The sequence below is a fragment of the Pituophis catenifer genome, unplaced genomic scaffold, assembly GCF_029215685.1.
Source record: "Pituophis catenifer annectens isolate HBS135680 unplaced genomic scaffold, rPitCat1.0.hap2 SCAF_4, whole genome shotgun sequence".
Classification (NCBI taxonomy): Eukaryota; Metazoa; Chordata; class Lepidosauria; order Squamata; family Colubridae; genus Pituophis; species Pituophis catenifer.
The window spans coordinates 49,778,894-49,800,092 of NW_027256884.1; the positions used below are offsets into that span (position 1 = coordinate 49,778,894).

Consider the following 21,199-nt stretch of genomic DNA (forward strand, 5'->3'; position numbering starts at 1 on the left):
AGCAATTACCTGAGTTACAAAAATGTTTAAGCAATTTTCATTGTTTTGATTCATTCTTCAACATCAGCCACCAACTTGCTTCTTGGTCTCTGATATAAATTTTCTAATGTGTATATACTTTGCTTGCTGCCTCTGTGATCTGTTTCACACATCTCTCTATTCATTGGGCATGACAGTGTCATTGTGGTACTTGCATTGGTTCATCAATGAACTTCTTTATTTCCGCTGTAGTCAGTTTGCACATAAAAAGTGGCTCATATACATTTTCAGACCAGTCAATCAACTCCAGCAGAGTAGATGCTTTGGTGTTGATTAAAGGTGTTTTCTTGCACATACAGAAAAATCTCCCAGCGCGTCATCGTCTGCACCCTCAAGTCGATGATCTTTTGCTACCAACTCTCCCCTTGAATGTCATTTGAATACAAGAGTGTCTGGGTTATCATTTCACTGAAAATGAACCATGCTGAGCGCTGAATGGTTGGTAAAACAGCATCTTTTGCAGTCTGACTTGTTGCAGCTGGAACAACAAATGACATGGGCCTTCAATCCAGAAATATTTTACAAGGGTAGTACACACCAATGATGTATTCCACTATCATTCTTAAGTTTTGGAGAGTTTTGCCTTTAAAGCCATGTTCAACAACGTGTATTTGCAGTTGTCAACCAGTGTGAATGGCTTATGGGGGCAATTTCCAGAAAAGCAAGATCTGTGGGAAGTTCTTCTGCCCTTATTGCCTGTGTGATCCTATATCCATATGCTTGATCAGTAGAAAGATCCTTTACAACAGTCGCTCAATGAAATGAGCTCATCAATTGAAACTCTGGTGAATGAAGGATCAATTTTATTTATTTATTTATTTTATTTATTTATTTGTCAAGCATATATAAGATAATAGGTAAAAGTATAAACATAATTTGAATACATGAAAAGAATAAGAGTAAAAAGGAATATTAGGACAGGGATGGTAGGCACACTGGTGCACTTATGCATGCCCCTTACAGACCTCTTAGGAATGGGGTGAGGTCCACAGTAGACAGTTTAAGGTGAAAGTTTTGGGGGTTTGGGGAAGAAACCACACAAAGTCAGGTAGTGCATTCCAGGCATTGACCACTCTGTTACTGAAGTCATAGTTTCTGCAATCGCATTTGGAGCGGTTTACCTTGAGTTTGTATCTATTATTTGCTTGTGTATTGTTGCGATTAAAGCTGAAGTAGTCATTGACAGGTAGGACATTGTGGCAGATAATTTTTTGTACTACACTTAGGTCAGACTGAAGTCGGCCTAGTTCTAAGTTGTCTAAGCCCAAAATTTGAAGTCTGGTGGCATAAGGTATTTTATTGCAGTTAGAGGAATGGAGGACTCTTCTTGTAAAATATCTCTGAACTCTCTTGATTGTATTTATGTCCGATATGCAGTGCGGGTTCCAGACAGATGAGCTGTATTCAAGAATTGGTCTAGCAAATGTTTTGTATGCTCTAGTTAGTAGTACAATATTACCAGAGAAGAAGCTACGCAAGATTAGGTTAACAACTCTTAATGCCTTTTTGGCAATGTTGTTACAGTGGGCTTTGGCACTTAGATCTTTAGAAATGAGTATTCCAAGGTCCTTGACAGAATGAGGGTCATCTACAAAGTCATGTCCATCTAATTTGTATTTTATGTTTTGATTTTTTTTGCCAATGTGCAAGACAGAGCATTTGTTGGTTGAGATTTAAAGTTGCCACTTGTTAGACCAATCTGACACATAGTCAAGGTCTTTTTGAAGGGTAGTTGCATTGTCAGTGGTGTTGAATAGTTTAACATCATCAGCGAAGAGAATGCAGTTTTAATATGATCGCAAATGTCAAGTTCTGTTGCAGTGTCTAGCATGTTGCCAATTTTACCTGCCCATTTGTTGTTAGACAAGTTCTTCCCATCTAATTTTGTGATTAAGTGTCATATGGGTAACTCATTAGTGTGGAGTGCACACACCAACCAGATCAATTTCCAATCATGCTTGACCTCTATCCAGTGCATAGCACCACCTTCACAGTCAATATTAACATTTGTAGAATCTCCTCCAATGGCATTCAAGCTTTTGTCAATGCCTTTCCTCTTCATGAAATACACCAGATTATCTGCAATCACTTGAGCAGGTTTTCCTGTTTTTGAGCCTTTCTCTAGATTGAAATGATAAAGATATCTTCCACCCAGCTCACTGCACACAGAATAATGTTCTTCTTTGATGGCACTGGGGAATTGCTGGTCTAAATTGTTTGCTCTCAGCATAACTTTAGTTGCATCTATATGGCCATCAAAGAAGATGCATTCTATTTCGCCCTTCTTATAGAGCTCATCAAATTCTTGATCTAGGGATTTCATAATTTTTTCCTGGGCTCTTTTGACTACAAGTCTTCTTCACTGATCAAGCCAGCATCTATGAAGGCAGCTGTGGTAATGGCAGCAGTGGCATGTAGACCAACACCATATCTTATGCTTTGCATAAGATATTCCTTCATTTGCTATTTCTAATCTTTAAAATAGAATGAGCTGGAAGGGACCTTGCAGGTCTTCTAGTCCAGCCTCCTGCTTAAGCAGGAGAACCTATACCATTTCAGATAAGTGACTGTCTAGACCAGTGGTTCTCAACCTTCCTAATGCTGCGACCCTTTAATACAGTTCCTCATGTTGTGGTGACCCCCAACCATAAAATTATTCCTAAAACCATTGAAAATATGTGTTTTCCAATGGTCTTAGGCGACCCCTGTGAAAGGGTCGTTCGACCCCCAAAGGGGTCCCGACCCACAGGTTGAGAACCACTGGTCTAGACTCTTCTGGTTAATTGTCCTCGCTATTAGAAAGTTTCTCCTTAAATCCAGGTTGCTTCTCTCTTTGATTAGTTTCCAACCATTGTTTCTTGTCCTGCTCTCTGGTGCTTTGGAGAATAATTTCAACCCCTCTTCTTTGTGGCAGCCCTTCAAATACTGGAATATTGCTATCATGTAACCCCTAATTCTTCTTTTCTTTAGACTAACCAAACCCAAATCCTGTAGCTGTCTTTCATATATTTTAGTCTCCAGGCCTTTGATCATCTTAGCTGCTCTTCTCTGAACTTTTTCTACTGCATTCTGTGTTTTCATTTGAAATAGAGGGCACGTATGTTTGGTCTAAGGCCTCTTAATAACTTCCATCGCATTCCTCTTCATCTCCATCATCAGTTGTCTGTCCTTCATTTTCATCATAAGATGAAATTACTTCATTTGTCAGTATCGAAATATCTGGAATACTTCTCTGCTTATATTTAACAAGACTTTGTCTCTAATCATCTTGTTGCTTTTGCCTTTTGACTAGACAGTTGAGGATGTCAAACAGTTTGTCAAGTTTCACAGTGGAAGTCTCTAACTTGATCCCACCTCTCTTGGATCTTGTTCAAGATTGTCACTTGCGAATTTACAATGGGGTCACAAAAGAACTGTTTTCTCGTTCTCACTTTTCAAGCACTTTTGGATATATGTCTCTTGCAAGACTGGCTGCTCGGTAGTTTCTAGCATCAACACTTTGTTCTCTTAACAGTAGGTCTTATCTCAGAATGTCTCGCAGTGTTGGGAATTCAGATGGCAACAAGTCTCTGCCAGCCCAAATTAGGTTGCTCATATGAGAGAATGTTCCCAGTCTTCTTCATTTTTAAGAAGCCATTACAGATCACTTATTGCACTCTCAGGAAACAAGGCCAGCACTGTTAACACTCTCAGACACAATAACGTTTAACAAAAAGAAAAATACAGCTGAACCTGTGAAATGAAACAAACAAAAAGGTAAAAAAGTTATGACATTTATGCAGTTATTTCCAAGCACATCTAAATTATATTAAAGTAAACAAACTATCTTTACAGTCCTCAAGGCAAGTCACAATGTTTGAGCACTCATAATGTTTGGAAATTGAAAGTTGAAAAAATTGACATGCCCTAGAAATGAAACAAACAAATATTTAAAAGTTATGATATTTATGTGGTTACCAAGCACATCTACATTATATTAAAGTAACCAAAATATATTTACAATCCCCAAGGCATGTCACAACTTTTGAGCACCCCTAATATTTGGAAAATTGAAAAATTTGACACACCCCAAAATTCTGCCAATATAGTACAAATGGTACCAAATTGTGGTACAAGAGGTTGTGATCTAGAAATACAGAGATCCAGATCTGATCCTCCCTTAGCCAAAGAAGCCAGGGCAGGAGTGAATATGTAAGGTGACTTTGGGCCAGTCACCCTTCTCAGTCCTAGATTGGGAAGTATAAAACCAGCCTCCACTAGACCAACATGGTAGGTTACAATACAAACCTCCAGTAAAGGGACCATCATCCTGCAGTGAATGGATTTTGACTGATTGTATATCCAGTTACAATTATGCACAATAAAATATCAAAATATAGCAAGCAATGTAATAACTTTTTCTTGATAGCCATGTTATGGCCCGTCGGCTGCCAGCAGAGCTAGCAGCAGAGTCAGACGAGGAGTGGGAGCCTGGGCCAGTGGTTTCTCATTGCTTGCAAAGGCTGGGTCAGAACAAGCCATTTGAATTCAGTTCCTTTCTGTTTATTCTACAGATGTTCTATATCTCCTTGGTTGTTGTTTTGTGTCAAATAAATTTTGTCATAATTCACATTTTTATTTTTTGCCAAATCCAGATGACATTTAAAGCTTGAACATAGTCATTATCAACAACTGGCAATCTGTATTTTTCCTGGCACTTTGCATAGTAATAGCAATAGCACTTATATTTATATACTGCTTTACAGCGCTTTACAGTCCTCTCTAAACAGTTTAGAGAGTCAACATATTGCCCCCAACAATCTGGATCCTCATTTTACTGATCTCGTAAGGATGGAACCTTGGCTAGTCAGGATCGAATTCCTTACAGTGAGCAGACTTAGCCTGCAATGCAGCATTCTAACCACTGCGCCACCAGGCCTCTATCACATACTATATTAGCATAGTATATGACTAGGAATTCTTGCTAATGCGATCTTGATAGGAAGTCACTGCAGTCCCTTTTATAACCTTTGTGAAGATTCAGATTTCCAGAAATACTTGATGTTTGCTGGGCTGTGACTAAATGCTTTTTGTTTTTGAAAGAGAGAAGGGAGATTGCGTTATAGTTGAATCAAATCATATCACAATACCAATGTATTGTGGCATCATTAGTTGTAGGTAAATGCCATCTTCATCACACATATAAAATGGATTAATAGCAAGTGTGAAGTTGATCCCAAAAGACAGTACATTGTCAAATATTACATTTATTATTTAAAAATGAATTGCATATTGAGGGATTGTTGCTGTAATATTGTCAACTGTCTGATTAGTGAACCCAAAATAAGGTGGCTCAGTGGCTAAGACACCGAGCTTGTCGATCAGAAAAGTCGGCAGTTCGGTGGTTCGAATCCCTAGTACAGATCTCCTGCGTGAGCAGGGGGTTGGACTAGATGACCTCCAAGGTCCCTTCTAATTCTGTTACTGTTACTGAATTCCCAAAAGTAAAACTTTATTGGATACACTATTTTGGTACTGAAGGATCAAAACCAGCTCTGGTTTTCTTGTGCAAATGCTTGCTTAGTTAAACAATAACTTCCCTTTCTCCCCACATATAGGTGATCACATTGTCCAGTTATGAGACATCCTTTTGTTATAGGAACAGTCCATCACTTTCTCAAGCACCTGCAGAGGTGACCTTGATGGTTGCCAAGCTCTGATGGTCCACATACACATTCTCAGCATTCTATTTCCCCCTTCCCTCCCCCCAATTCATTGGCAAGTTGAAAAGCGTTAAGGTTTGAAAGAGGCAAAGCAGTTCAATCTTGACAAATATTTTTCTTCTGTGGGTATCTAGTGCAAAAATAAAGTAGCAAATCAGTGTAACCTGAGCAGACTGGCTAGTGGCAGAAAAATGGGTTTACTAATAATAGTAAGAAAGTGCAGGCAGCAACAAGGAAAAGGAAAAATCAGAATAACCGCAAAGATTCTCTTCCTTCCCTTTGCATGCTTAATTGTTATTCAACAATTAAGAAGTCTTCTCTTTAACAATGCAACTGTCTCAAAGCCATAGAGGTGGCTGGTAAATTTCTCAGCTTTCCTGAAACAAAAAGAAATGGAGGAGAGAGCCAGAGACCAGGGAAGAGAAACATACTAGCAAAGTGCCTAACAGAAACTGGGCAGGTTCTGTGTCTCTTGATTGTGCCTTCGTTGGCATGATTAATTATGTGTTTTAGATTGTCTATCCATGGCAAGACTTGTGCTAGGAGAAAAGAAAAATGCTATTTTTAAAATGGAGCAACTAAAGACAAATTTAATTCCTTTAGTGGTGGGCTGATGATAAGATGAAGGTAACATGTTGAGGCTATCACTTTTAAATGGTTAATAGAACATCTTTGTGTCATAGTTAAAGAGGTATGAGGATTAGCTCTAAGCAGTTTTATATAAAAATTATACTACATCAGTGACCTTGCAGTGATCCAATACACACATAATTCAGCCCAATTAATCATGGTTTAATAAATCATTTCCCTTACCCTCTTGTTCCCTTTTTTGCCAGATTTTCTTTTTTTTTTTATTGCAAAAGTTTTACAATTACATTTTCACCCCTTTTTCCCCCCCACCTCCCCCCACAAACTTCCCAACCTCCCTAACCCTCCCTAACCCTCCCCTCCCCCCAGACTTCCCTATAATATACTCATACTCATAAAGAACCCTAATATAACACTTATATATAAACTTGAACCCCTCCCTCCCCTGTATAATTTTTCTCTTTATCTCATTACATTAAAAAATTTCTAGTACATTATTTTCAAATAAATGCTATTTGATACTTTCTAGTTTGATATTTGTTCTGAACATATTCTATCCACCTTTTCCATTCCCACTCATAAGTCTCTTGTGAACAGTCTTTTAAATATGCTGAAATCTTCGCCATCTCTGCAAAACTGGCCATCTTCAAAGTCCATTCCTCAATTGTGGGCAAAGCTTCATTCTTCCAATATTTACCTATCAACAATCTTGCTGCTGTTATCATATACAATATCAATTTTGTTTCACCCGATGTAAAACCCTGAACTATACCCAATAAAAACAGTTGTGGAGAAAATTGAATTTTTTTCTTCAAAACATTCTGCATGACCCACCAAATTTTTATCCAAAAAGCCTTAACTTTCCTACAGGTCCACCAAACATGATAATACGTAGCATCCAAACATTCACATCTCCAACATTTTGGCTGAACATTAGGGTACATACATGACAACTTTTTGGGATCTAAATGCCATCTATAAAACATTTTGTAGAAATTTTCCCTCAGGTTCTGCGACTGTGTAAATTTAACATTCTGAACCCAAATTTTTTCCCATGTTTCCAGCATCACTAGTTCTTCAAAATTCTGTGCCCACTTAATCATACAGTCTTTAACTAATTCAGTTTCTGCATCTCTTTCTAACAAGACATTATAAAGCCTTTTGATATGCATTGGACCTTTCTCTCTTATATGTCTAACCAATTCTTCCTCATGCAACATAATACCAGTTTTTTGGTCCTCTTTCCATCTCAATTGTAATTGATTATATTGTAACCAAGTTAAATTAATCCCTTCATCCAACAGTGTCTGCAATGTCTTCAGCTGCCATCTGCCCGCATGTGTAAAAAGAACCTCTTTATATAAAAACCCCCCGAATGACATTATATTTGTATTCCACAAAGTATGACCAAGATCCAGCCATAACGGTATTTTATAATCCCATTTGAGTCGGTGCTTCTTCCAAACTCTCATCAAAGAATCTCTAAGTATATGACTTTTGAATACTTTATCTACTTTGTCGTCGTAAAATAGGTAAGCATGCCATCCAAATTCAAGATCAAAACTTTCTGCATTCAATATTCCAGTCTTTTTCCTTCCAAACCAATCACTTGTTAAAGTTAAAGCTGCTGCATCATAATATAGCTGTAGGTTTGGAAGTTTAAGACCTCCTCTTTCTGGAACGTCTTGCATAATTTTCAATTTCACTCTCGGCTTCTTCTCGTTCCAGACAAACTTATTCACTCCAAATTGCCAAACTTTCAATTGTTTATCACTTTTAAGCACCGGAATCATTTGAAACAAAAAAAGAAATCTTGGCAAAATGTTCATCTTAACTGCTGCTATTCTTCCAAGTAAAGACAGCTGCAGTTTTTTCCAAGTCTCCATATCTTTCTGCACCTCTCGCCACAACACCTCATAGTTATTTTGAAACAATTTCATGTTTGATTCTGCAACCTGAACTCCTAGATATTTTACCTTAGGTACAGTCTCAAAACCTGCCCTCCTTTCAAGCTCATATTTACGATCTTGTGTCATATTTTTAACTATCATTTTAGTCTTTTTTGGATTCAGTCTAAAACCTGAAACTTTACCATAGTCTTGTATAATGTCCTTCATCAGGATTATTGATTCCATTGGTTGTGATAGGGTAACAACCAGATCATCTGCAAATGCCTTTATTCTGTAATCCTCTTGCCTAATCATTATTCCTTTCAAGGTATTAGAGTCCCGTATTGTATTTAACAAGACTTCTAGTGTTAGAATAAATAAAAGTGGGGACAACGGACATCTCTGTCTTGTTCCTTTTTCAATTTTAAACTCTGTTGTCAAACTTCCATTAATGATGATCTGTGCCTTTTGCTCTTGGTAAATTGCTGAAATCGCCTGTATAAATTGATCCCCAAAATCCATCTTTTTTAAAGTCTTTAATAGGAAGTTCCAATCCATTCTATCAAAGGCCTTCTCTGCATCCAAAAAGACCAGCACTGCAGGAATCTGTTTATTCTTCTCCAGATATTCCAATAAATCTATTACTTGCCTTACATTGTCCTTCATGTGTCTGCCCTCGATAAATCCCGCTTGGTCCTCATGAATCACCTTTTGGATTACTGGCATCAACCTGTTGGCTAATACTTTCGCATAGATTTTATAATCTGTATTCAAAAGAGATATTGGTCTATAATTCTCTGGTTTTTTAGGACCGACTTGTTCTTTTGGTATCAAAGATATGTAAGCTGTTGTCCATGATGGGGGTATTTTACCCCCTTGTTGAATATTGCAAAATAAATCTCTAAGTTGTTCCACCATTTCAGCTTGCAAGGTTTTGTAATACACTGCAGTTAAACCATCCGTACCAGGAGCTTTGGCTGTTTTTAACTGTTTAATTGCTACTATTATCTCCTCCTCTGTTATAGGATAATTCATTCTTTCCTTTTGTTGATCAGTAATTTTTGTAACTCTTTTATCGTTTAAATATTTTTCTATAAGTCCATTCTGCACCTCCTCCTTGGCATATAATTTGGTATAATAGTCCACAAAAGCTTCTTTAATTAATTTTTGTTGAAAAATTTCTTTCCCTCCAATATCAATACTATCTATAGTCCGTATACTTTGTTTTTTCCTCAATGTGTAAGCCAACCATCTGCCCGGTTTATTAGCGTTACAAAATGTATTATGCTTCGCATATTGTAAGTTTGTTGCAACTTGTTCCGCCATAAGCATTTGAAATTGGTCTTTCAAAAGTTTTATAGCACTGCTTATTCTTTCATCTGTTGGATTTTTAATAAGTAACTGTTCTTTATTCTTTATTTCTATTTCCAATTCAGATCTTTTCTTTTGTCGAAACAGTCTATGTTTAGAATTCATGTAGATAAGTACCCCTCTCATATAAGCTTTACTTGCGTCCCAGACAATTTCAATTGGGGTACCTTTATTCAGATTTATTTCAAAAAATTCTTTCAAATGCTTTTTAAGTTCTGTTGTATTTTTTTCATATCTAAACAAGTTCTCATTTAATCTCCAGGAACGTCTCTCAACCTTATCCATCTCAATTTCTATCCATACTGGGCTATGGTCAGTCAAAGTTCTTGGAAAAATCTTTGTTCTTTTTGTCTTAACAAGTAAATCATCTGACAACAAGATAAAGTCAATCCTAGAGAAGGATCTGTGTCTATCAGAAAAGAAGGTGTAGTCCAGTTCTTTTGGATTATGTATTCTCCAAACATCTTTTAGTTCCATATCTTCTTTCATGTCTAAAAAGGTCTGTGGTAGTCTGATTCTAGACTTTGCCAAACTCTTTTTATCTAATTTAGAATCGATTACTCCATTCCAGTCTCCCATAATTAAAATAGATCTATAATCCCATTGCAGTATTTTGGTATGTAGCATCTTGTAAAAATAGTCCTGTTGTTGATTGGGAGCATAAATTCCAATCAAAAGAATTTGGCCCTTTGCCGTAAGCAATTCAATTGCTACAAACCTACCATCTTCATCTGTTTCTATAACTTTAGCTGTTAATTTTTTATTTGCATAAATAACCACACCATTCTTTTTTTGCGAAGTTGAGGATATAAAATGTGTTCCTAGTTTGGAGTTTATCAGATATTTTTGATCTTGAGTTGTGATATGCGTTTTTTGTAAACAAATTATATCATTATTAAATTGTTTCAAATATGTAAATAATTTCTTCCTTTTCTGTGCTGAATTCAACCCATTAACATTCCAAGATAAACACTTAAAGGTCATCAGCCTCTTTTCGGAGCACAGAGCAAAATACTTGAAGGTCATCCGAAAGCTTCGATTTCACTCCTCCCATAGCTCCAATCTCTTGTGTAGTAGTCTTAACTGCCTCCTTGTCTTGTCTTTCCTGTTGTTGTTGTTGCTTTTGTTTAAGTAACTTAGATTGAGCTCTAGTTATACGTTGATCCTTAAATTCAATCATCCGAACCGAGTCCAAAATTGGAGAAGATTCCAGCAAGGGCTCATCCAAAAAACCTCCTTCTGCACCTTGCACTCCTTCTAATTCCTGCTTGGACTGTTCTTGCAATTCTCGTTGAGGTTGCTTCTCTTCACTCTCTTTAATCTCCAAAACTGTAGATGTACGTGGAGATGGTGTTCTTTCCTTAAGAATAGTAGTATAAAAGTGTTGTGCCTTCTCCACGGTATTCAAACGGCATCTTTCTCCCTTGTATCTGAAAATTATCCCAGCTGGTGCGTCCCACCGGAAGGGTATCTGTAAATTTTGCAATTCCTTAACAAGAAAGCCAAATTCTTTTCTAGCTTTCAGCATTTTAGGAGGCAATTCTTTATAAATTCCAATTCGTGAGCCCCCCACTTGTACAGAAGTGTAAAAAGATTTTTGCAGGATATCATTTCTTATTTCTCTTTCTGTAAAATATATGACCACATCTCTAGGTAGTTGTCTTTGTCTGGCCACCCAAGAGTTCACTCTGTAAATTTTGTCTATTTTATGAAAAACCACATCAGGATTAACTTGTAGAATCTTGGCCAGGGCCTCAGAGCAAACTTGTCTCAAATCCTGTCTTTCCTCCTCTCAAATTCCCCGAAGCCGTATAGCGAACTCCATTGCCCTGAATTGTATCATAACAATCTCGTCTTCAACTCTCTGCATTTTATTATCAACATCAGCAATTTTATAATCATTGTCTTTCATCTTAACATTAACTTCTGATTTAAGTTCTTCAACTTTAAAATCAACTTTCCCAATAAATTCTGCCAGGCCAGATGCCACTTCTGATATTTTTTTGGTCACCTTGTTTTGATTCTGTTTCACCATATCTTTAACTTCATTAATTTCCTGCATAAATTCCTGGTGTGATTTTTGAAGTTTATCATCTATCCCCTGATGTGATTTTTGAAGTTTGTCATCTATCTCCTGTTGAGATTTTTGAAATTTATCATCCAAAGTTTTAGAAATAAATTCTTTTAAATCTCCCACATCAAATTCTTTTTTCTGAGTCTGTAACTGTTGAGCAGGGGGAAGTTGCGTTTCATATTTGTGTGTGGGGGATCCCCCCCCTATTGCCTTCCCTTCCTGCTTCTTTGAAGCCATCCTGCCACGTGATCTAGTTTTTCTAAAAAGGGAAGTTCCTTTTCCTTTCCCTCCTGCACAAAGACTTCTAAAAAAGTCCCCCAGATTTGATCAAATAGAAGTTGAAGTAAAGCAAAGTCAAATATTGAAAGGGAGAAATTTTCCAATTGTTTCTCTTATAACAAGCAAAGCAACTTTGTAGCAACTTGGAAACTTTGTAACAAAGTAGAATAACTTCACCAATCCACACTCGCTGGCTCGTTAACTCTGAGATTAAGCGCCATGTTTTTTCAAAGCACTTTCACTCAATCGCATTTTCTCAAATTGAAAAGTCAACAAAGCGCTGATACTTGCGTTTCCAAGTTGCAGGATTCAGGTAGTTTCGCTGTTAATTAAAGCTGGTTCTTTCACTTTAAGTTTCCTGCAGCCGGCTTGTTCTGCAAAGGCAGAAACGTCCCACGTCGCCCGGAGTTACAGCAGGTTGGAAGGGAGCCACGCCTGTTCTCTCCCCAGAAACTTCCCTGGGGGGCTACAGGGGCTCGACCTGTGCCCTGCGATCTCTCCTTCTTCAATCCTAAGGATTTAGAAGTTTTCGAGCCGCTTCTTCGTCTTGAAGCGGCTCTACAGGCGGCGGGGCTGGCGGAGCTTCAAAAGGCACCGCCGTCGCCGAAGACCCCAGATTTTCTTGAATGAGTGTCACGTGGCTAACTTTTTTTTCCAAATGAGAGTTTCAAAATTATGGTGTTTCAGTGAAGCTATTACCTACCAAAGCCTTGGAGGTAATGGTAATGTATGTAAATTAACCACCTGTCAGAAGTGAAGGTGTTAAAGAACCTGTTTTTTTCAAGGAAGGAAAAAAAGAAGGAATATTGCCACAGGATTTAGTTCATTTTGCTTAAATCTGGACTTTTATAAAACTGCTATTCCAAAACTCAGTATCATTACATGTTAATTGTAGACAATTAATATTTAATTCAAATTTGATCTTACTCGAATGTCCATGTTTCTTTCACAGAAAAGAAAGACAAAAAAGTGTCTAATATAAACTGTACTATGGGAATCTTATTTTCTAATAGTTTTATCATGAAAATGATGTTTTTTACCTAAATGTAGTTGAGATCCACTAGCAGTTTCATGTTTAGAGTGAGTTATACTGTTGCATCATTTGATATTATGAATAGTTTTATTTCCTCACAGTGTTATTAACAAATTATCTTACATTTTAGTTGCTCAAGAATCAGACATACTTAAAATGAGACCAAGATCCAGGTAAGTAACAAAAATAAAAAGTCAATCTATCAGTATTTATTTTGCTGTTTTTGCAACAAATTGCAATTCTAAAGTAGACCAAGAGATTTAGCTATTACAATAATTCAGATAACACTTTTGAAGTGGACTTATTTTATTTTTGAATGCCTTTTGACTAACAACTTCTGTGCCCGATAGCGTTGATATAAAAATACATCACATAAACTGTTTTAGATAGAATTCACTCCTCAAAAATGAGCATTTCATTTAGTAAATAGTACTTTTCTTTTATTTCTGCAGTTTTAATTGCCTAAAAGTTTTTATGATATAGTTTACTAGATAATTGTACTTTCCCACATTATTTTGTCTTTGTGAAATGCATGGATCGTATTTATTCTACTTACAAAAATGGAAACATGTCACAGTAAATTTATAAATAATATAAGAAAAACAAAATATAGTGGTAAATACATATCTAAATATATACAGTTGAAAGTTCCTTGTGATAATTATTTATATACTTTTCACATTTAAAGAAGGCCACATCTAATCCTTACTTCATTAAATGCCATACCTAACTTTTTTTTATCTTGACCTTATAATGAAGCTACAAGTACTAAGAAAGCCTAAGAAAGTTAAACTGTATAAACAAAATAGGTAACTGTCATTCAGAAAATATTTTCTATTATTCTTCCTATAGTATTAAGATTAAATAGAGAAAAAAAAAAGTATCAACAAAATAAGGTATTCTTTTTGGGGGTGATAGTTTTTATTGTTTCTAAATGACAATCTATGCACTTTTTAACCAGATGGTTTTAATAAGTGTCAGAATATAGATATATTAGTGGATTAAATTTTATTCCTTCTCGCATACTTTAGAAAATTAAATCCCTGTGTAAGAATATGTCCACTATATAGTTCCCATTCAAAATGTGTGGTCCAAGGTATTTGAAATATGCATGTTTCCAAGAGTAAAGACTGATTTGAAAGCAATAAAACAAAACAAAATTAACTCTAGCGCCAACTTTTCAAAAGTTAGTTTTATTTGAGTTGTAGTTGCTAAATTCTGCCTCTTTTTAATTCACTTTTGGAAAGGGTCTTCAAAGTGCCTGGGAATGTGAACAGCATTTGGGTCTAGTTGAATGGAGTCCCCTTCTGCTTCTTTTGTTTATTCATTTTGGTTCATCATTTTCTCTATTGGATTTTGTTTTTTGTTTCTTTGTGTTTTTTTAATGATGTGTGGTCACAAAAGTCTGTAGAGATTCTCAGTCATCCAGGTCACGGTTGTCCCAAAGGTGCTTTTTCAGGAGGCAACTGGACTTCCTTGTTTTTTTCTTTTGAAGATGTTTAACTTCTTGGATGAGAAGCAAAACGTCTTCAAAAGAAAAAACAAGGAAGTCCAGTTGCCTCCTGAAAAAACCATCTTTGGGACTATGTGTGGTCATCTTTTATTAATGTTTATTTTTCTTAAATACCTCCTGGAATCATATTAGTTGAGAAGTCAGAGGCCTTATAAAAGTGTGAAATAAATAACTGCAACTCCTCAGAGCAGACTTTTCCTATGATTTTGCAGCAGCTACAAAGCGTAGTCACATAATCCTTGAAAAAGACATCACTGCTTGATGGATGCTACATTCATGGTCCTCCACACTCCAAAGTATTTTTTGGTATCAAATACAAAAAGTGGCACAGCCCCCTCTGAATACATTGTTCCTCACGTGTTCCTTATTTTTTGTATGTATTTCCTGGAAACGTATTACTTCCAGTTTAAACAAATTCTTTCCCTTAGCAGTTTGCCAGATACTAAATTGAGTTATCTTTTAAAAAATTAGGATAAGAAGTCAGAGGCAAGTGCAAGTGTCTGTAAATGACTATATACTGTAAATGACTATATATATATATATATTCATTTTGTATGTATAAAATATGTATCTGAATTCTCCTAAAAACAAAGTCCTACTTTGGAGTAACGGCACTCCAGGTACTCTATGGAACAGTCTTATCCTGTTTACTGTTACTCTAATCACCCTTAAGAAGAAGACATTATTTTATAAGCACCCATTCATTCAGTTCTCCATTAAGGAGGTGTTGATGAATCATACAAAGCAGTTCAATTTCAGACAAGGTATCAGGACCCTGTCCAAACAGACAAGTAGGGATATATCATAATTTAATGAATAGCTTCCAATATAATTGTAAGACATGCTGGTTAAGGTATTTATGATATACAAGTGGGACTGAGAAGACTCAGTCATTGGGTGACTTTGGGTCAATAGTACATTCTATGCAAAACTGCATCTAGGACATCTCACCATGGCCAATTAGTCCTGGCCAACTTGCCATGACCATCTTGCCGCAGCCAACTCAGCATGGCCAACTTGCCGCAGGACAAGAGTTACAGTAATATTAAGAAATGGTGGAATAGAATAATTAAAGAAGAGATGCCAAAGGAGGGACAAAATGAAATGTGAATGGCAAAAATATTTTTTAATAATTCTAAATAATTAAATAGAAATGTTGAATTGTCCTGGGGCAAATTGTCGCATTTTGGGCAAAACTACCTCACAAGGTTTTTGTGCAGATAAAATGAAGGGATTGTCATGTAATTGTCATCTTTCAGCTCTTGTATGAAAGATAAGATATATCCTTGATGAGTCATGAATGAGAGTATAATGAAAAAGAGTGGTTAGAACTATTCGCAGTATGAGCAAAAACCATCAATAATTTTTCTTTTTTTCAATTTCATATTTTTCCTCTGAGGTCTTATTCTAGCACATCTGTTGAAGATACAGTGAACAAAAGGGGAGAACCACCAGTTCCCCCACCACGACCTCAAAAATCACATTCTAGAGCTTCCTCTTTAGACCTAAATAGAATTTTCCAGCAAAACACTCAAGGTAAGCTATAGAACGTTTTAAACTTCCCCAAAAGCTTAAATAATACTATAAAAAATTCAAACAGTTTAAATTCTTACCTGCAAAACATCTTCCCTATTTTTCCCATAGTACAGTGTTTTTTAAAGTGTGCTTCTAGAACCCCAAGACCCATTCAAGGGTTTGCAAAAATAAAGCTAGATTTTGTTATATGTTTAGTATGGTAAGCAAAGACTAAAATTCTTTTGGGGTCTTCGATAATTTTTAAAAGTGGGAAGGGAACCTGAAAAAAAATAATTTAAAAATACTGCTATAGTACATGGAGTATTTAAATAGGTGATCCTTGGTAGCTGCAATCTAGTTGACATTTTAAATATATAAATAAAATGTAATAGAACCAATGCCACAAAGAAATTATGTAACACCAACTGCAAACTTTTCAGTGGAGTTACTAAAGACACTGACTCTTTTTAGCTTATAACTTATAACAGTTCTTTTAGTGACCATTCAAAGTTACAATGGCACTGAAAAACGTGACTCATGATTGTTTTCACACTTACAACCGTTGCAGCATTCCTATGCTCATATGCTATGCTATGATCATAATTCTGATGCTTATCAACTGACTCATATTTATAATGGCTGCAGTGTCCCAGAGTCATGTAACCCCTTTTTGCAATCTTCTGACAAAGTCATTGGGGAAGACTGATTCACTTAACAACCTTATTACTAACTTAACAATTGCTGTGATTCGCTTAACAACTGTGGAAGAAAGGTCATAAAATGGGGCAAAACTCACTTAACAAATTTCTTGCTTAACAACAGAAATTTTGAGCTCAGTTGTAGTCGTAAATCAAAGACTACCTGTAGTATACAAATGATAAATGAAATGATATCATGCATGTACCTGTTTTTATATTGATACAATAGTGTATTGTTGAAGATAATAAACTCTTGTTAATTATCAAAACAACTTTAAGCCATTTTAATTCTTTGACCATACCATATGATAATCAGCTATTGCTGCCTCTTATATACCTTTTTGTACCTCATAATGTATCACAAATTCATCAGATTCTTTATAGTTTAAATACATTGCCAAATATGGCTTAAGAGAACATGATTATAGGTTAGCATAGTTTTTAGGAGGTTTGGTGGTGGTGGTGACAACGATAGTAATAACTCTCAGCAGCTGTCTAGATATTTTTTTCCTTTGGATGTAATTTTTTTAAAAAAAAACAAGACTGCTAATTTCAATTGAACCAGATATTAATAGTCTTTTGGAAACAAGAGAGTTGGAGCCATCAGACTCTCAGGTGAGGCTCTTCCATACAGCAGATGCTGGGACCCGGAAAGTACATTTCCCTGTTCCCATAAAATGTTACTTTTTAATAGAGGGGACTTGAAACACTTAATATTTAATGGAAAGCAGTATTTTTGTATTCCTTCAAAAATTAAAGGCAATTGAATTCTATATTCACTTCCAGCAATTTGTAAATAAATCAGCCATGGTAAATTTCTACATTGTTAAACAATTCTTGCTGTATCTTTAGATTGTTTCCTGAGTTTGGATACACTATATTTGCACATGTGATTAAATCTTCACTACAAAGCAGTTTATATTCAAAAGACCAGAGTGTAAACTTAATTTTGTGATCTAGGGAAAATCTAGGAGAAAAAATTGCAGAATTGCTGCAATTCTGGCAGAAAGACTAAAGAAGGTACTATATATTCATGAAGATCAATCTGGCTTTCTGCCAAAAAGACAGTTAAATAATAATCAGCTTTTCTGCTTTAGCTGCCATAAGAAACGGGGAGGGATTAGGTATGGAGCAAAGGGGGGGAAGAGAGCAGGAGGGGGTTTGTCTTTGTAGGAGGGGACTTCGTGGGAATCGAAACTGGATTTCAGAAGGGGATGGCTGACCAACTGTCTCAACATTCCTGATGGATGACGCTGCCAGACGTGTTGCCACCTGACCTTTGGAAGACCTTTAGATTGGCTGAGAAAATATAAACACGAGGGGGGGAAGAAGCTTAGTAGATGCATTTCGCGCGTTTTGCTCACTTCCAGCTTTTCCTGGGTTGTTAATCTTTTCATATTCAGTAAAAGTACCAAATTCTTCAAAATGCTTGAGTTTGGGGTTTTCTTTCCTGGATACTGAAGGAAGCATACCTGACATTAAGCTGGAAGTCATCCCAGTCATCCCGGACAAAACCCGAGGGGACTGAAAATCCAAAGTATGTCAGATCGAGGGAGTGATGAAGAAGGGAAGATGGGGGCAGCGAGTTCAACCGCCCTCCAGTCGGAAAGAGAAACTGCAGAATGGCTGGAAAAACTCCGTTTGGAACCGGAGGAAGCTAGATGGTCCAAAGGAGTGGGGAGACTGCCGGACTGGGGGGAGAATCCCCGGGGAATGACGACTTCCAGACCCCGAAAAAGGGAGGCAGTGTGGATGCAACAGCAGAAGGAACGTCTCATGATAGATCAAGCCTTGCAGCTTATCCGTGATGTGGAAGAAAGCAGAAAAAAACGTGAGTCTTTTGAAACTCCTGTGGAGAAGGGGGAAGCAGACCCCAGGGGGGAGGCCGAAGAGACAGCCTGCGGGGGAGAGGAAGAGTTTGAGGAGGGAACATCCCAGGCTTCGGCAGCTCGAGGAAGAGATGCAGCCGGCCAGAGAACCCCAGCCCTGCAGCCCCCCCCCCCCCCCGCAGACGTAAAAAGCCAAAAATCCCCCCCCTTCCTGGGAAGTTTGATGGAAATCCTAAAACCTTGGGATTTTTCCTGACCCAAGTGTGGAACCACATGCAGGATTGGGGGGAGGACTACGAAACGGATGCGGCTAAAGTCAGAAGCGTTGCGAATGCCCTAGAGGGAGTGGCGGCTGAGTGGATGGTGGTTCTCCACAATAACAACTCCCTCCTGCTGAGAAATTACAACCAGTTCATGAGGGCCCTTAGAAGACGTTTTGAAGACCATTTAGCTGAACGAAAGGCGAGACTCAGAATGAAGAGCATTCAGCAGGGTCGGAGGCCGGTGGCAGAGTATATCCAAGAGTTTCGTGAACTGGCACCTTATATGACAGGCTGGTCAGAAATGGCTCTTTTGGAGAGTTTCAAGGATGGATTGAATGATGAGATATATCGAGATTGCAGGAGCATGGGGGTCCCCGATGATTTGGATAGATGGTACATAGTAGCTGAGGATGTGGAGATCGAGCTGAAACGGAGCGAACTCCGAGGAAGGCGGATGGGGGACCAGTCATCCTCTTTCTACCGTAAGGGGGCGGCCAAGATGACTGGCGGGAAGACAGAATTCAAACCCAAGTCAAAGCCCTTCACCTGTTTCAAATGTGGAAAGGAGGGTCACCGGGCGGCCGAATGTTTCTCCAAACCACCGCCAAAAGCCACCGGGGCCAGCCAAAAGAAAAGTGATAAAATACCCGCCAAAACCCACGGCACCGCCCTGAAAGGAGAAGTCGTTGAGTTCACTCCCCGGAACCAGCGTGAGTTGGGAACTCCGACCAACGATGACGACAGCGAGACGGACTCCGACTCGGACACCGATGAACGGGTGAGTCACACGGAAGAACCCTTACTCATCCCCGTAGAAGTAAGGGTGCCCTCCACAGGAACTCACACGCAATTGTTAGCCCTGTTGGACTCGGGGTGCACTAGGTGCATAATTAGCCCCAAAGTAGTGGAGGAAATGGGACTGAGACTGAAAACTTTAAAAAGACCCATTGCATTTTGTCAATTAGATGGGTCGATTGCTGGAGGGGGCCCAGCTAGTTTTATGACCGAACCCCTTGAACTACAGTTGGGGAATCATATAGAGAAGCTCAGTTTTATCGTAGCACCTGGCATGGAAAGGCCCCTGATTCTAGGACTGCCCTGGCTTCGTAAATGGAACCCACGAGTAAATTGGAAAACGGGGGTCCTGCGCATCCGTACGACAGAACCAACTCTGGAAAAGGGAGGCCCCTCCCTAAGGGACGACATAAGACCAGAAGGGGCCGCAGTAGCCATTAACTATATTGAGGGAGAAGAGAAAATTCCGAAGGAATATTGGGACCTCAAGGAAGTGTTTAGTGAAAAAGCATCTGATGCTCTGCCTCCCCACAGGGCCACTGACTGCACCATTGAAATACTCCCAGGGGTGAAGCTTCCCAAACCAAAAATATACCCCATGACACCTCGAGAATTGGAGGAATTGCGGAATTTTATTGACAAAAACTTAGAACGGGGATTTATCGAACGAGCCAAACCTAAGGTAGCAGCCCCAGTAATGTTCCGCGAAAAGAAAGATGGATCCTTCAGATTAGTTGTTGATTATAGAAACATGAACGCCATTTGCGTGGAAAATGTCTATCCCCTCCCACTTATGAAGGACATGTTGGCCCATTTAGGAAAGGGAAAATTTTTTACCAAACTTGATTTAAGAGAGGCATACTACCGAGTGAGAATAAAAGAGGGAGATGAATGGAAGACAGCATTTAATTGCCCACTGGGGTGTTTCCAATTTAGAGTACTCCCTTTTGGACTACAGGGGGCCCCGGCCGTATTCATGCAGTTGATCAACGAAGTGTTGCATGAGCATCTATATAAGGGGGTGTTGGTCTATTTGGACGATATTCTAATTTATTCTGACAACATGGCCGACCATATAAGATTGGTTCGAGCGGTCTTGAATAAACTCAGAGCAGCTGAACTCTATGCCAAACTTTCTAAATGTGAATTCCATCAAGACAAAATCGACTATCTTGGATATCGTATATCGCATGAGGGAATAGAGATGGACCCGGAAAAGGTCCGGGCAGTAATGGAATGGGCCGCACCACGCACCCGTAAACAGTTACAGAGTTTCTTAGGGTTTGCTAACTTTTATAGACAATTTATCCCCTCTTTCGCAAAAATCGCACTGCCAATTACAAACTTGCTCAAAACCAAAGGGGAAGTAAAACCCAGACCCTCGAAACCACTAGAATGGACTATGGACTGTCAGGCCGCTTTCGAAAAACTGAAACGGTTGTTTGCAGCTGAACCTGTGCTCAAACACCCCGACATAGAACAACCTTTTGTAGTACAAGCGGATGCTAGCGACGTTGCCGTAGGAGCGATACTCTTGCAAAAGAATGAGAATGGAATATTACAACCCTGTGCTTACACATCCCGTAAGCTATCTGAGACAGAAAGGAGATG

The 21,199-nt window shown here is 38.1% G+C and overlaps 1 protein-coding gene across 1 annotated transcript in view; it reads left to right on the forward strand.

Annotated features, from left to right (window-relative positions):
• REPS2 (RALBP1 associated Eps domain containing 2) overlaps window positions 1-21,199 on the forward strand; it is a 130,258-nt gene that overhangs the window by 44,368 nt on the left and 64,691 nt on the right. Inside the window, exons 13-14 of the mRNA XM_070943593.1 lie at window positions 13,106-13,148; window positions 15,888-16,024. Of these exons, the coding sequence (XP_070799694.1) occupies window positions 13,106-13,148; window positions 15,888-16,024 (180 nt within the window). The remainder of the gene's footprint in view (window positions 1-13,105; window positions 13,149-15,887; window positions 16,025-21,199) is intronic.